Source organism: Miscanthus floridulus, unplaced genomic scaffold (assembly GCF_019320115.1).
Source record: "Miscanthus floridulus cultivar M001 unplaced genomic scaffold, ASM1932011v1 fs_21_4_5, whole genome shotgun sequence".
NCBI lineage: Eukaryota > Viridiplantae > Streptophyta > Magnoliopsida > Poales > Poaceae > Miscanthus > Miscanthus floridulus.
The window spans coordinates 26,624-43,530 of record NW_027096397.1 but is presented as its reverse complement, the minus strand read 5'-3'; the positions used below and the strand labels follow the sequence as shown (position 1 = coordinate 43,530).

Sequence of the window (16,907 nt, the reverse complement as noted above, 5' to 3'; positions counted from 1 at the left end):
GAGGTCCCAATCCAACCCGCCATTGTTGATAGTTGAGTTTGTTGCTTCTGTTGTTTTTTTAGGTTTTCGTTGCTTTTCACTCGTTGTAGCTCTGTTATAATGCCTGGTCTGGGTTCTTCTTCTTTTTAATATAGTTGACAGCTCTGCTGCCTGATTAGTTTCAAAAAAAATATTCTGCTTCTGCATGCCCGCGCGAGGATTGGATCAACGAGCGAATGCAACATCTAGTCCACACGATTCTCTCGATGTAGAAAGCTTTGTTGAGGGTGAGAGGCATTTCTGATCTACAATCTTCGTTGAGAACGCTAGTGTGCAATGAACGAACCTCATTTTTTGTCATCAAAGACCAGATTTTTTTTTTCTGGTGATGGATCTAGGATTCGATCAGAGTTGGATATTTTCCCACCAAAGCTATTGATCCACCTGTGGCTACATGCTATCATACCGTCATGCACTTGTATGTATCCGTGTGCTAGTAGTCGACCAAGGGTTTCTATGGCGATTAGGATTAGGAAGAGACGAGAGGATTAGGGGTAGGCGAGGAGTGTTTGGAAGAGGCGAGAGGTGTGGCGGACGCGACGCCAATGCCACTATATGCGATTAAGGGGTGCAGAAGATGCCAGTGAATGGCAATTCCGATGACCATAGGGAAGGCCTGGTGAAGTGTGGTAGTGTTGGGTTGATGCGTATACCTAATATATGCATACTGCCAAAAATGTTGGATATAGTTGATATTTCCCCTCCGCCCTGCCCCACGAGGCGAGCAAGCGTGCGTGGGCTTCCTTTCTCCCCCTCACACTAAATTTTAGGAAGTAGAGAGGACTTCTATATTTAAGCATGGCTACCCACCTTCACTTCCCCGAGTAAGGTGGTATTAAAAGATTCCCACTCCTCTTGCTTACTTCACATGAATGGGTCTTTGAGATTTTCTTAGGAATTTTTGGAAATTCTTATTGGGCCAAGCCCATATATTCCAACAGTAGGACCATCAAGTTCTTATATCATGTGCACTACCAAGCAGGGCTCAGGGTTGTATGCGATCTTTGGTTCAATCACGGAGTGTTGTTAGCTAGCTAGCAATATCCCCTAAGAAAAGCTTCTAAATCCGTTCCAAATTATAGTTCGTTTGACTTTTTTTATCTCAAGTTTGACCACTCGTCTTATTCAAAAATTTGTGCAAAATATTACTTCTTTTTGTTGTGACTTGTTTTATTAACAAAAGTTCTTCAATAATGACTTAAATTTGACCATGTTTGTTTTTTTTAATAAGACGAGTGGTCAAACTTAGAATAAAAAAATCAAATAAATCATAATTTGAAACGGAGGGAGTAACTAGCGATAAGGTGGCCGAGGAACTTCAAATACTTACTAAGCTAGATGATAAAAAATGATGCAGTTCCGGTATTCCCATATATGCTCATGCATGCAAATGCGCACCGCAAAGAACCTCACCTTTTTGTAAAGCGAGCGGGGTGGCGCGCAGGGTCGGAGGTCCCACCAGATTCGGGGGCACGTCGTGTCGTCGTGGGCGACAACGCATCGATGAATGGACGATGAGCTACGACCTTGCTCTGAAGGCGGACCAAGAGAGGGCGCCAAAGTTCATCACACCTCTGTCTCTCTCCTCGTCTCCTTTACGACTAAAGCATAGACCGGAGTCGCATGCGGCATGCACAGAGCTAGAGACCCTTTTGTTTAACCTGCAGTTGATATCACGCGGGAATCACTTCCGGCCTCCCATGACCATGATGATGAGCTGATTAACTAATGCGCCGTAGCAATGTGGACCATGCTACTCATATTTGTAACCTGATAGCTATATTATACTCCAATATAGAATTATTACAATCTCCATCCTGAAATTGATGCAATTAACTCTAGTTTTATCTTCAGCCAAATTATCTAATATTTAACTAAGTTTATTTATAGACAAAAGTGTCGATGTTTATGACGTTAAATATGCACTCCATCCGTCCCAAATTATGTCATTTTCAACTTTCCTGAAGAGTCAAAACATCTCAAGTTTGACCAAATTTATATAACAAATAATAACACTTATGATACCAAATAAATATCATTAGATTCTTCGTTAATCATATATTCATAGTATAACTATTTGTAAATCTTTATAATTTTCACTATAATATTGGTCAAATTTGAGATGATTTGACTCTCCAAAAAATCGGAATAACTTATAATTTAGAACGGAGGGAGTATATTATAAAATGTATTTTATAATACAACTAGATATACTTATTTAATATTATAAATATTGATAATTTTTATATAACTTAACTAGACTCAAAATAAATTAGCTTGATACTGTTTTAGAATTACGTTTTTCTAGACAAAGGACATAGCAGTCTATTTTTTTTATTGTAGTGGTATTGCATACTCCCTCCATCGATCCTAAAAGAAAATAAAATTCTAATTTTTTAGCAAGTTAAGTTTTCTTAAGCTTGATTTAATTTAATATTTATGTCTCCAAATAGATCATTACAATGTATTTACAGCTAATTTAAATATTTAATATCATGAAATTAGTGTTTCCTTTATAGATTTTATTAAATTTGAAATTATTTGAGTTCTCCGGACGGCGAGAACATAGAACTGCATGCGATGGGATTAGACAGTAGCAGAGCGTGTGGACTGCAGGCCAGCTGTAGCCTGTAGGAGATAAAGATAAGCATGCTGCGCGCGCAGGCTGCCGCTACAGCTACAGGGGTCGCAGTCCAAAACTCCTGTGCGCCTTGGATTGCGCATGCTTGCGCGTTGGGTCACGCATCAACGAAACGTGCCAGTAGCTGTATCGGTGTCCCTACTTGCTGTGCCATGCCTGCAGAGTGCATGCAACATGGCAGTTCCATTTCCTTTTTCCACCATACCATGGCCCTGCATTTTATTTTATTTTATTTTACAAATGTGCTAGTAACTGCTAAGAGCAATCTCAGGACTCAGGAGTAAAAAAAAAAAACACACGCTCTCCATAGCTCGCGGCCGCGGGTTCACTCCAGAAAATCACAAGTGGGATTCCTGCCTTTCTGGCCTTAAAGCGGAGGCGGCACCATTGGATTGGACGGGGTGGAGACAGAGCAAGGGGCTGGGCCGCTGGGGCGGTGGTATAGCAGTTGCGGGGAAATGGGCCGGTCTGGCAGCGGCCAGAAAATAGGCTGGTCTGGCAGCGCCGGAAGGGGCTGGGCTGGCAGCTGCGTCGGTTGGGGATGCAGCATGGAAGCGTGGTGAGATGCGAACTGAAGATCGCGGAACTTCCTCACGAGTAATCTACTATTAGTCCCTTCGTTCCAAATTATAATTCATTTGGCTTTTTTATTCCAAATTTAACCACTCGTCTTATTCAAAAGATTTATACAAATATAGCTAAATTTAAGTTATTCTCGAAAGAACTTTTGTTAATAAAGCAAACCACAACAAAAGAAATGATATTTAGCATAAATTTTAAATAAGAAGAGTGATCAAATTTGAGGTTGAAAAATGTCAAACAAACTATAATTTGCAACGAATTTATTAATATACAGAAGACCCCACTAGCCTATTTTCCTGGAATTTCATGAAGCCACGTCATCCCATAGGCCCCACCAAGCCATTAAGTTTGGTCACTAAAATTGCTACTACCGAAGGCCATCATGAAATGAAGAGACAACGAAAAACTCCACCAAAGAAATTTTAACTCACGCAATGGATGCAGATCATGAATTGCCTAAGGAACCGAAGGGGTCACTGATAGTATTTATACCGCCCCTTTGTTGAGCAGATGGAAACATGGCATTGTCAATGATGCATCTTCGTCTGCAACAACGACACCACCAGCTGCGTCGGCCGGTTCAACGGGGTCACAGGCCACGGCCTTGCGGCGTGTTTCGTGCATGAGTACAATGTTGCGGCTGCTCCTCCCCATGGGCTGGCTGCTCGCTGCCACGAACCTGCTCCAGCGGGTGGCCGAGCGCCCGAGCAGATGTGGATCACCATGCTGTAGGAAACAGCGCTGCTCCAAGCTCGCTGCATCAGTTCACCACGCCGGCCGTGGCGCCGGGCCCGTGTTTCCGTACGCCCAGCTGCCCAGGCCCAGCGGAGGCATCAAGTATGCACGGGTATGATACATCATGTTCATTTTCCATTCATTGTTCGGATCAATTATACATATATATTCCAGTATATAGGATACCAAATCGAACCCTAGATCCATATTTTGATTTTTACTGTTCCATCAAAATCCATCAAAATACTAAGTCCTCCTATCGATTGCCTGCAGGTCTGCCGTTGTCAAAAGAAAAGCAAAACAACTGCTGTAGTTACATATATAAAGAAAAAGTATCGTTGACTGATTTGTTATGAGAAAAAAATACTATTTATTAATTAAAAAAATACGGCTTACAACTCAAACGAACAGGAGCTACGGTGCTACGCTGGTGTTGATGGTGGAGCCACGTCCGTGCCACTGAGCATCCACGGTCCAACTGACCAACTCGGCAGAGCGGCAGAGGGGACAAACCATAGACAGGAGCGACATGACTGCAACATCCCGCCTGGTGTCGGCAGCCTCCTGTACTTCTCCATTTTTTATCCTCAAATTCCTAAAAAAAAGTTAATCCTGCAACTACAATGTGAAGATTGTGATGTAATGTGTAAAGTTTATTTGTCTTTGGTCATATGAACACATGTTCACCAAATAATATAAGCTTACGCTTCTCTTTGGTTTATTCTCCATTCAGTGCTTCTCAAAAATTGATCCTAATTCCCATAGCAATGCATGGATAATTCATTTTCATATATCATAAAGGCCTGGTTAACTTCTCTTATAATCCGTCTTTTTTAACTTTTTTTTTTCAGTCGGAACAGTGTTTCTCTCTCACAACAAATGAGCCAGAACAATGTTTCGGCTTGTTTTTTCAGCGAAGCGAACGGGGCCAAAATACATTTCATCCCATCAATGATTCTAATAGAAACAATATTACTCTCTTTCGATTTCACTATTTCTCACTCCATTAATTCTTTTCGTGTCGATACTAATGCTCTGTTTGCTTGGTTGATAAGCCATGTCTGAAAATACTATTGGCTGATTTATTGTGAGAGAAAAATATTATTCGTTGGCTGAAAAAATACGACTTATAAGCCAAGCGAACAGAGAAATTCTTGCAGCAACGCACGAGGCTTCATCTAGTTTTACGAAGAAGCTAGGCACACACATAGGTACAGCTTCCTTCCCTCCGGAGCTTTCCCGTGTTCTTAACACGCTCCAATTGTGATTTTTTCTAGAAGGATGACAAAAATGAGGAGGAGGAAATAAAATGGCAAGTGACACCTTAATTTTTTTTTACAAAACTAAGTCTAATAAAAAATTAAAAACCACAAGGACTTCTAGGGGATTCTGGTACGTGTTTGAGAAATCCAAGGCCAGAATCCAATATCCCTTCTTCATAAACTCATGGGGGGATTCTAGGGTGGGAAAAGACAATTTTATCCTTGTTTCAACCTTATCCGCAAACCATCTAAAAGGTATGCACAATCTAGAGTATGATCTAGGAATCCAAACAGACTAGGCAGAACCAGGTGGCATATATGTATAGGTGAGTAATTGATTGTGCATACACATATATATAGCCGATCTTAAACATATCACCATTATAGATGAGTTATTGATCGTGCGTGTAGATATCTGTATACGTATAATACGATAGCTGTAAGGCTGCATAGCGCAGCAGCAATCCTATGATCGAAGAATTGTTTGTCTTCAATTGTAAAACCATAGGGAAGCAGCCATTCCCTGTGAAACTGTTGGGAAGCAGACATTGGTAGTTTGACAGGCAAGAAGAAAAGGTTGAACCACCATATGTTTCCACCAAAGCGGCTTGTGCAAAACTGGAGCTTTTCGCAGCTTCTATTGGGAACAATGTCGCTGGCATGTGCAATTACCGTGCAAAAAAGAGTGTCTCCCTTAAGATCATAGGTTGGTTACACATGGTGAAATGAAGTCGTCAATCACATATATTGTATTAAAAGGGATAAAGGGTTACATGATGAGGCATTAGCAATTCAGGGACAGTGTGTGATTGGGCTTCGTTGGTTTTGTTACATACAGTAACCCACAAATTGCAAAGTTCAGATTATTTCCAAAGGTGTCAACTAACAGATAGTGAGGACAGATTATTTTACCTTTGTCAAGGGCCGAACACAATTGCAGTATTAGTATTTGGTGTAGCATCCCATTGCTCTATACTTTTATTTGACAAACACTTAAGTCCATCTTTCCTTTGAAAAATGGCATCCCAACTTAAGTGTTTCATATACAGAACATGTTGTTATGCCTAATAAATTTATTGTAATAGAACTACCAACATTGTAAATATTTGTTAAGCGACTATTGATTGGCAGATACTGTAACATTTATAAAGCAGATTTTGTAACATTTAAAAAACAATAGCATAAACGAATGTGCAGGTGACGTATGGTGACATGGGATGCAGGAGTTGTCTTTGAGGCAAAGCCTTATTGGTACCTGGACAAAGCTATTTTGGTATTGGATTTAGTCTCTCTGGGGAGATCTGGAGGCCTCTTTTTTTTCTTAACTGATGGAGACAGGGATGACTTCCCGATTAGGACGAGACTACATCAAGGGTCAGCTTTGAGCCCTTATCTGTTTGCCTTAGTGATTGATGAAGTCACAAGGGACATATAAGGGGACATCCCTTGGTGTATGCTTTTCATGGACGATGTAGTGCTAGTTGATGAAAGTCGGACAGGAGTTAATCAGAAACTAGAGTTATGGTGGGTGACTTTGGAGTCCAAAGGTTTTAGACTCAGTAGAACTAAAACTGAGTATATGAGATGTGACTACGGCACTACTACTCGGGAGGAGGAAGATATTAATTTAGAAGGTTAAGTAGTGCCTAGGAAGGATATCTTTCGATATTTAGGATCAATGCTACAGAGAGACGGAGATATTGATGAAGATGTTAGCCAAAGAATCAAAGCAGAGTGGATGAAGTGGCGCCAAGCATCTGGTGTCCTATGTGACAAAAGGGTACCACAGAAGCTAAAAGGTAAGTTTTATAGGACGGCGATTAGACCTGCTATGTTGTATGGTGCAGAATGTTGGCCTACGAAAAGACGACATGCTCAACAAATAAGTGTCGCGGAAATACGTATGTTGCGTTGGATTTACGGTTATACAAGAAGGGATCGAGTTCGGAATGATGATATACGTGATAGATTAGGGGTAGCACCAATTGAAGAAAAGCTTGTTCAACACCGGTTAAGATAGTTTGGACATGTCCAACGGAGACCTCCAGAGGCACCGGTGCGTAATGGAATCCTAAGTCAGGATAGTAACGTGAAGAGAGACAGATGAAGACCGAAGTTGACTTGGGTAGAGACAATAAAAAAGACTTGAAAGGATGGAATATACCCAAAGACTTAGCCTTAGATAGGAGTACTTGAAAAATAGCTATTCACGTGCCTAAACCTTGATTGCTTCTGCTGAGTTTCAACTCTAGCCTACCCAACTTATTTGGGACTTAAAGGCTTTGTTATTGTTGTTGTGATAGTTAGTGCTATGTACAATGAATATGGAAATTAAACCGGTGTAAGACTGTTTTCATATTTGTGCTATGCATTCTATATTTTGGCTAGTGTGATCAGGTATGTGGGGGCATCGAATTAGAGTGTCCGGGGGTGTATCGCTAGTATATTGTTAGCCGTGAATAATGAAGGTAACGAGGATAACTCATAAGTCATAATGAAGCAAGCTGTGATATTAATACCAGTTTGTTGCTTTATGCCCACATGAATTAGGATTTAGCATTTCAGATTTGCATACTGAATAATAGTCATAAGGGGAAGTAGGAAACATAGGGATCACAAATAATAATTACCTGCTTCCATGAAATAAATTAATGTTTGTTCGTTTACAGCACTAACCATTAACCAACCATTCTGGTTGATAATACCAGTCACACAATCAAAATTTCAGATAGACTTGGCTGGCATAATACTCGTAACGGTAACTTGGAGGCAACCTATGCTACCTGAGGACTTATCGCTTAGCTTATGCATCTGGAGATGAGTTACAGCAAAGGAGGGGGGCTGTTACCTTGCGCAGAGATGAAGGGGACAACGCAGAAGGCAAGGTCACCGGCGTCCAGCTGAGGCTTCCGGACGACTCCGCTGTGGAAGGCAGACGGCCGCGGAGGCGACGCGGCGGCGGCGGGAAGCGCGGAGGAGGTGCTAGGCCGTGGCGCGGCGCTACCGGAGGCTGGCGGCAGGGCAGCGCAGACGCGGAGGCCGAGGCCAGGCACGCGCGTTGAGGCTGCGAGGACGGCGAGGATGCCCGTGGGCAACTGGGCATGGCGGAGGGGAAATTTCCTTCCTTTTTTTTTCGTGCCTTTCGTAGGAGAGAAGGCCGAAGGGCAGCGGGTTGCGGCGCCGTTGTTTCCAGAATTGTGGACACGCGGACGGTAGCGGATGTAAAGATGTCCAAGGGCCGGGCCGGCACGGCCCGATAGGGTTCGGGCCGTCACGGCACATCGTGCCTACCGGGTCATGCTGAGGGGGGCACCGTGCCTAACCTATGACCCAGGCACGGCCTGCTGGGCCGTTTATCGGGCCGGGCCAACCCGAGAAGCACGGCCAACCCAGGCCCACGATGAAGCGCGAGTAGTCAGAGAGAGAGAGAGGGGGAAGGGGAGGAAGCGCAAGCAGCTAGAGATGCAGTGGCCGCCGGCGACCTTGCCCTTGGGGCCCTTGACACCGGCGAGGAGACGAAGGAGGCGTCGGCGTCCGTGGCGCAGAGGTGGGAGGGAAGGGAGTTAGGAGCACGGTGCTCCGGATCTCCGCCCGAACGCGCTCGTCGGGTCTCTGCAGCCCGCTTAACCCCCCACCGTCGCGGCCGCCGGAGTGGAGGCGGGGAGGGGGCGTCCGCGTGGGGGCACAACATCGACGTCCATGCGTGAGGGCCGAGGGGAGGGAGGGGCGTCCCGCGCGGCACCGGCAGTGCGTCCGGGGCCCAGATCCAGGACCGTGCGCAAGGGATACGGAGGCGGAGGAGAGAAGCGACAGCCACCTGCAGGGGCTCGCTGGCGCCCGTGCGCCGTCGTCCCGCCCGCGCCGTTCGTCGGCCGGTGCGCCGCGCCATCGCGAGAGAGAGGGGAAGGTGAAAGCAGAGATGGAGGAGGGGACTAGCACGCCGCCACGTCGGAGAGAGAGGGAGAGGAAGGGACGACGGGGGCGGAGGCGGAGGCGGCGGGAGCGGGATCAGTGGGGGCAGGGGTCGCGGGAGGCTCGCGCCGGCGCGCCTCGTGAGAGAGCGAGAGAGGGAGCGGATGGGAGCTAGGGTCCGGGTGTGATGCTCTTATATGAGGGGGGAGGCGGGGACGGTGGGCCGCGGGGAGGGGAGGAGGAGTGAGGAGGGGGGAGGGGGGAGGCCGGGCCGCTGCCGGGCCGACCGACGCAGGCCGGGCGAACCGTGCCGTGCCTACCCACGAGCCTAAGCAGCGGCCCAGACATGGCCTGCTCCCTCGGGCCGGGCCAGCCCAGGCCCGCACGTCGTGCGCGTGCTCGTGTTGGGCTAAAAAAGCGGGCTTCGTACCTGTGTCATCGTGCCTCGGGCTGCATGGACATTTATAAGTGGATGGCACGACGCGGAGTGGGGCGATGATCGGACGGGCTGGGTGAGGTCACTGTTAATGTACAGTAAACTGAGTCTATGGCTTTCAATAGCTTTCAATATGAATCGGTATCTATTATTATCTGCATTCCTATAATCCTTGGAGAATTCAAATGGGCTCTTAGACTTGACATAGGTGTCCTGCGAGTCGCGTTGGTGGATGTATCTGAATCCCTTTTTTTTAGTATTTTTCTTTATCTAAAATATCCAATATTTATCCGTATCCACGAAGAACAAGGGATAATAAATATGTTTAAAAGGTTTCTATCCATAACGGTGACTAATTATTTAATTTAAATATTACTAATGATGCATTAAAACTTTTTAATAGTATATCTATAAATAACTTTTAATATTAATCTAGTATTATTAACGATACATACATATGAAATTAATTTTAGTATTTTTCTAATTTAGTTTAAACCTAGTACATTTGTTGTTGTAAATTGTTTTAATCCTTGAATTCATTTGTTTACTGCTGGAAGTTATTTTTACATAATTTATAATTTCATGATAAATATTATATAAATAATGATTGATTAATTGATATATTTAGTTATTAAATATTGGTTTGAAAACTATATTATTTTTATGAGTTATTCCTGTTTATGTTATATAGCCACATACTTTAATAGTAAGCTCTACTTGTGTAATAATTTTTTAATTAAAACACATTGATAATGCAAAATGGTTACTTGTTGCCTACCATTTTCATTTGAATTTCTTCACTGGACCTATCGTTTTATTAAATATTATCTATTGTTTCTATTATAATTTAGTTCACTTTGATATTGAAGATTATTAGAAGTGTATTGTGTACTTCGATTTTATTTCACTTTGTTTATGGTTGAACTTATTAGTAAAATTCTACTTCATGTATTCCGAATTTAACAGTATGCACTTAAGTTGAATTGAGTAAACATTCCAATAGAGATCTGAATCTGAGATATCCGTTTTGTATTCGCATTAAAAATATCAGTATCCATATCCGAAGTCAAATTTAAATATAGTAAATGGTGATATCAGAATCTGATTCCATGCGGATCCAATCTATTTCCATCCAGCCATCTGGCAGTTGCCCTTCAATCTTGAGAGGTCCATTCTAGGACTAGGCTTCCACTATGAATATGCAATTTGAGATTTTTTCTTCTCCTAAAATTTCTATTTAGGAGTGTTAAATTTCAATTGGATTGGAAGTGGAATCACGGTTAAATTTATGTCCAATTTTATACTAGAATTATTGACTTTGAACATTATTACGAAAGAAAAACACGCGCGCCTAAATCTCCCGTCGGGCGAGCGTTTGGCGCTAAACGGAAGCCCAACTTGAATCACACATCACTTCCATGCCAACAAAGACCTTTGAGTGCGATAGGCATTGGCACAATTCAAAGAAAGTGTAAAAAATTTCGAGCAACGTTTTAGGTTGTGGAGTGTCTACACCCCAGTAGAGTCCCATACTAAGAGCGCGTGTAAGATTATCCTAATTCGGTCAATTAAAATGAGTTTTGTGTGTGTGCAAACTTGTTTACCCATTGTTTGATATTGGATGTAGTTGTTGGAAGCACGACTCACTTGTTCAGGTGGAAAGAAGAAAAGATTTCCTTTGCTTCATTGCTAGCTCAAAGTGAGGAACTCACTCAAGTTCCAATCAATTAATCCAAAGAAGAAGATTAGCAATGCCAAGAAACAGAAGGCTAGCAATGGTACCGCATCCAATGAGCGAATGTATGGGAAGCCCACAAACTAATTCATCTGAACTATCTCAAGGACAAAGGCCCATGGGAAGGAAGTGTGCAAAGGAACAACTCAAGAATAAGGGGGGAGATGAAGGTTCATACAAGAATGACATTCAGGAAGGATTTGAGGTGGCAAGAGGCTAAAACAATCAAATGAGCGAATGTTGTTGACGAGCGCCGGTCAATGTGGGAAGAAGAGCAAAAAGATCATGTTCTACGATGTTAAGACACTAGACATCGACCATCACTCTCAATACATAGTTTTATTATTTTGTTTCATGTAGACATTAAAGTTTACTCCTATGGTAAGAGCTCATCTTAAGTTGATATAACTAAGAGTTTCATCCTTATGAAACTTATTTTTTTCTTTATCTTTTATTAAAATATTGCTATATCTTAAAAAATGCTTGTATAACAGACTATATTAAATTAAATATAAATGAAACTCTCGCCCACTACGAATCTTAGATTGACCTTAATGAAACACATGCACGTGAGCACGTCCGTAAAAAAAAAATCCAGCACCTTCCGTATTTTATTTCCATAATACGAACCTTGACAAAACACCGCTTTACGATCCATGTCACGTGTAACGCAGGTTACGAATATTTTTGGAGAGTGCTAAATCCAAAGGATTAGGACGTTCGAAATTGCATTTAAAGTGAAATGTGACTCCATGTATCCCGGCGATCAGCTTTATCTAGGGGTGTTTCGTTTCATCTCTTAAATTTTAGTCGCTGTCTCATCAGATATTTAATATAGGTATGAAGTATTAAATATAAACTATTTATGAAACTAAATGCACAGATTGAGACTATTTTATGAGATGAATTTTTAAGCCTAATTAGTTCATAATTTGATAAGGCAATGCTACAGTAAACATATACTAATAATAAATTAATTAGACTTAATAAATTTGTTCCACGGATGGATTTTATATATTTTTTAATATCGAACACTCCGTACAGCACGTGATATAACACAGACTTGAGTAAACTGCTTTTATTAGGCCGTCACCGTCACGCCGGTTCTTCTCCCCGCATGTTCGAGCCCATCCTCTTGTGCCACCCAATCCAACCCCTCGTCCGTAGATCTATAGCCGCTACGCGCAAGCGGGCGGACGATGCGGCGCCGCTGATGCGATCAAGCCTCCGTAGCCCGACGTTCGCTAGAAGACGGAAGCGCCGTAGTACTGGTACGCACGAAAGAACCCGCGGCCAGATCGTCCAGGCCCAAGTTTATCTATGATATGAAAGCGTGATTTTAAGGGGAATTGGTGGTTCTAGCGAGTTTGTCTCAGGGAGTTACTGTGGCTGGCGCTGGTGGTTGCTTTAATGTAGGATGCGTGCTGGGCACCAGTTGGTGCGCGCACGCAGCGCACACCAAGTGTTCGATTTTATGCCCGGAAAGAAGGGCACCAGTTGGTGCGCGCACGCAGCGCACACCAAGTTCTTTGTCTGTTCTGTTCACTAGTTGTGCTGGTAGAAGGGCATCATATTAGAGTTGCTTCTTACTTTATCTTTATTTTCATCTTTCATGCAGTTGGCCATTCTTTTTGTTCAGTGTTAGCCTGCTCTGATATTTTTCACTTTTGATTTCATGAAGGTTACCTTCCTCACTCTTGCATTTCCTTGGAATAGAGGTCTCGGCCAGGTGTCGATTTGGTTCAACCGAGAGAGCAACTGTGCAATACTATAACAACAACAATGCTGGATCTGGTTGCCATGGCAGCTAATGATTCTGCCCTGGCTGAGGATCTGCAGGTTGAAGAGGTTCTCCGGTTCTCAATTCAGTCAGAGGATGTCTGTGCAGTTTGCAAACAGGTCATCCGATCATTGGAAGCCTCATGGAAACCTGAAAATTGTGACCATGTCATCTGCATTGCCTGCTTCTGCCAATATGCACCTGAGACGGAGGCCACTGCACTGCCCAGGTGCGCCGTGGCGTCTTGTGATTCTTTGCGCAATACAGAGAGACATCAGGGCATCAGTGTGCCTCAGAGCACTTTGATCTCAATTGAAGACATGGACCAGAAAGGGAAGAAACCATTAGATAGTACACTTCAAGAGCTTGGTCAATGTTCTCGAGGTGCGAGCACAAAGATCAGCAGTGAGTTATACTGTGCCATCTGCATGGAAACAGTGCACATCGGAGAGTTCTTTCCCATTGATGGATGCACACACACATTCTGCACCAGTTGTGTGAGCCAGTACATTGCTGCAAAGGTTGAGGAGAATGTGTTGTCTATTGGCTGCCCTGACCCAGGATGCAAGGATGGTGTGTTGCACCCAGACGTGTGCCGCGATGTGATCCCGGCACAGCTGTTCCAGAGATGGGGTGCTGCGCTCTGTGACTCATCATTGGGGTCACTCAAATTCTACTGCCCCTTTAAGGAATGCTCTGCTCTGTTGGTTCATGATCCTGGCCATGGTGAGGCGCTGATAACAAATGTGGAGTGCCCACACTGCTGCCGGATGTTCTGTGCCCAGTGCAAGGTTCCATGGCACCATGGTGTCACTTGCACAGAGTTCCAACGACTGGGGAAGGATGAGCAGGGCAGGGAAGACCTACTGCTGAGGAAGGTCGCACAAAAGAGCAAGTGGCAGAGGTGCCCCAAGTGCAAGATATATGTGGAGAGGATCGAGGGCTGTGTTCATATCATCTGCAGGTACTGCTCACAAATTAAACATTCATTACATTGAGTACAAATGATGATCTTCTTTGTTCCAATTTACAGGTGTGGGCACTGCTTCTGCTACCTTTGTGCATCCCCAATGTCTAGGGACAACCATGCTTGCAAAACCTGCAAGCGAACCTGGTGAATTACCTGGAACTGCCAAGCTCTACCTGAAAGAAGGACATTCTTAATATCTACTAGTATGTGTGAACTGCCAAGCTCTACCTGTAGGAAAGAAGTTCTTAACTAGTAATATGTGTTTGGATGGTAAGTTGCCGTTACGACAGTCTCAGTTAGCACTAGCTTGTTGCACTAGTAGCAAATTGGTTAGCACTGGAGTCTATTATGCTAGTCTCGGTGGTGAGTTTGATGGTGTTGTTACCAAGACTGTCATTTCAGCTTTTGTAATACCCCAAGAATGCTCGGTAAATATGGATTTTTTTTAGTATGGATTAAGTTATCTAACGAAGGTTACCGACTTTTAATGAGAGACCGAAAATTTGACTTCTTGATCCTTTCCTCGGAAGGATGAATGGAGAATACCAATGCTTAGAATTTGTCAAATGCTTTGTATTTGACTATTGGATCGTGAAATAATAGCGATGGAAAGAATTTACAAAGGAAAGGAAAAGAAGCACTTCCACGCAGCTACAGTAACCACATGTAGCCAGGGTCCAGTATGTTGTTCTGCGACCACGCGTTCGGTCTTCCTTGCGAGTCCAACTTTTCTCGAGTCTCCGCCCGTAACAAGGGTCCGGTCGAGGGTTGGCTCATCTTTATGATCGTCTTCCTTCAAGCGTTTTTTTCTGATAAAAATAGAGGGGCTGAGCGGTGCTATGATTTTCTTCTATAGACGAATCATGGTGCTCGGTGAGCTGTTAACGGGCTAGTCCGAGTGGGGCCTTGGCATCCCGTTTGCGGGGGTCTGGCTCGGGTCAACTGGTGACCGACTCTAGATTTTTAGCAGTCAATCCATATAGTTCTCGGGTCCGTTCCACCGGTCCCGAGGGCTCTCTGCCTTTCTTCGAGAAAAAACCATAGATCGTATCCGGTCGAGACTCGAACGTGGGCCGGGATGCCTGTGGCGCTCATGCGCCCGGGTATTGGCCGCAAGCGGGCCCATCTCTTTGGACCCCTCACTCTAAAGATGCACGGAGCGGTTGTCGAACCCGTCGGTGGGCCAACCTTCAAACTCTTGGGCCTAGACGGGGCACAGGAGCATTTTCAGCTTCGTATCCCTCTTACCTATGACGGGTTGTGGCCCGTTCGGGGAGATAAAACGTCCGACGCGTTTTCCAAGGGGGGTGGCAATAGGTTGTGTGCGCACGCCCCATGACGAGACATGGTGATAGGTCATGGCAGGTGCGGAGATCTAGGCGGGCGGTTGGTTTCCTCGCACCCATCGCCCCTATAAACCAAAGGGTTAGCCCTCCGTGTTTCACACGCACACCTGCATCCTTACCTCTGCAGCCACGCCACCGCCGCCAATGCTTAGGTTTTCTGCCTCCACATCTCCGCCGCCATTGAGCTCGCATCCATCTGCCCCCACCTCCAATGGATCCATGGTGTCGTTCTGACATCACCTTCCAGCACATGGAGGGCCTCGTCCGTCGCGGTCTTCTCCGCACGCGGACCTCGGCCGAGGAGTGGTTGTTGCCCGGGAACGAGGATTCACCGTCGCCGCCCGACGACTACGTGGTGTCGTTCGCCCACTTCCACGAGTGTGGGCTCATGACCCCCGCCCACAAATTCCTCCGGGGGCTGTTGCACTTCTACAAGATTGAGCTGCAGCATCTCAGTCCCAACGAGATCCAGCACATGGCGGTGTTCGTCGCGCTGTGCGAAGGATTACTGTGGATCAGCCCCTACTTTGACTTGTGGAGGTATTTCTTCGCCATCACCCTCCAGAAGAAGAGGGAGAAGGGCGGCAGGCAGGAGCTGCACATGCCGATGGGGTGCACCGACATCCAACTTCAGAACAATCAGTTCGGTGAGTACCCATCCATGCGGCTCTCGACGTCCAACAAGGGGTGACACTCGCAGTGGTTCTACCTCAAGAATGCTACTGCCGCCCCTCTGCCGGAGTTCACCGGGCGCCTGATCGAAGAGGGCCTGGAGCAGTGGAGGAAGTGGGGCATCCCGGAGAAGGACAAGAAGAAGATCCGAGACCACATCACCCCCATCCACATCCTGAAGAAGAACGACCTAAAAGGGTCGGGCGTCATCGGGGCTTACCACGCGAGGAGGGTGGCGCCGTTGATGACGCACGCGCTCTCGCTATACGTGATGGTGCCCGAGGCATCGTTCGATGGAACGACGCTCGCTGAGGGAACGCTCCCTAACTCCGAGATAGCGCAACACATCAAGGAGGTGATGGAGCCTTTGCGGGATGATGCGGGTGCCACCCTTGACTTTGTCTACCTGGTTCCGGGGCATCCTCCGATGTGGCCAGAGCTAGGCTACGTTGTCTTCGTAAGTTTCCCTTTCTCTTGCCTTCTCTTTAATTGATTTCCCGACCCCGTGAGACTAACTTTGAGAGGGGCGGGACCAGCCAAGGGACCTCATCCTCACGGATCACCCGGCATCGCTGCCGAGGGATTCGGCTGCGAGGGCGGCGAATCACGCCGAGGGTGAGCGATTGAGGAAGGCGAAGGAGGATAATAAGACAAAGAAGCAGCGGAAGCTGCGGGCATGGGAACGAGGGGAGGACACTGACAATGATGATGATGATGATGATGGTGACAACGATGAGGTGATGGAGGGAGAAGAAACGGTAGCTGACGATATTGAGTGGGACAACCTGGAGAACGAG

General features: G+C 45.3%; 1 protein-coding gene across 2 annotated transcripts; it reads left to right on the top strand.

Moving 5' to 3' along the window:
• Window positions 1–12,441: 12,441 nt before the first annotated feature.
• LOC136530832 (uncharacterized) lies at window positions 12,442–14,585 on the top strand. Of its 2 annotated transcripts, none has more exons than XM_066523549.1 (3): window positions 12,442–12,613; window positions 13,059–14,086; window positions 14,156–14,585. In XM_066523549.1, exons 2-3 carry the CDS (start codon window positions 13,125–13,127, stop codon window positions 14,238–14,240), a joined length of 1,047 nt encoding a protein of 348 aa, XP_066379646.1. In that variant the 5' UTR covers window positions 12,442–12,613; window positions 13,059–13,124; the 3' UTR covers window positions 14,241–14,585. The 2 variants fall into 2 exon arrangements, with proteins under 2 accessions (XP_066379646.1, XP_066379645.1); XM_066523548.1 differs by having other exon boundaries at window positions 13,024–14,086.
• The last annotated feature ends 2,322 nt before the right edge of the window (window positions 14,586–16,907 follow it).

Coding starts and splice junctions, on each gene's coding strand:
- LOC136530832 (XM_066523549.1), top strand. CDS start 13,125: ATGCTGGATCTGGTTGCCATGGCAGCTAATGATTCTGCCCTGGCTGAG. Junction 14,087..14,155: donor TGTGTTCATATCATCTGCAG/GTACTGCTCACA, acceptor TCCAATTTACAG/GTGTGGGCACTGCTTCTGCT.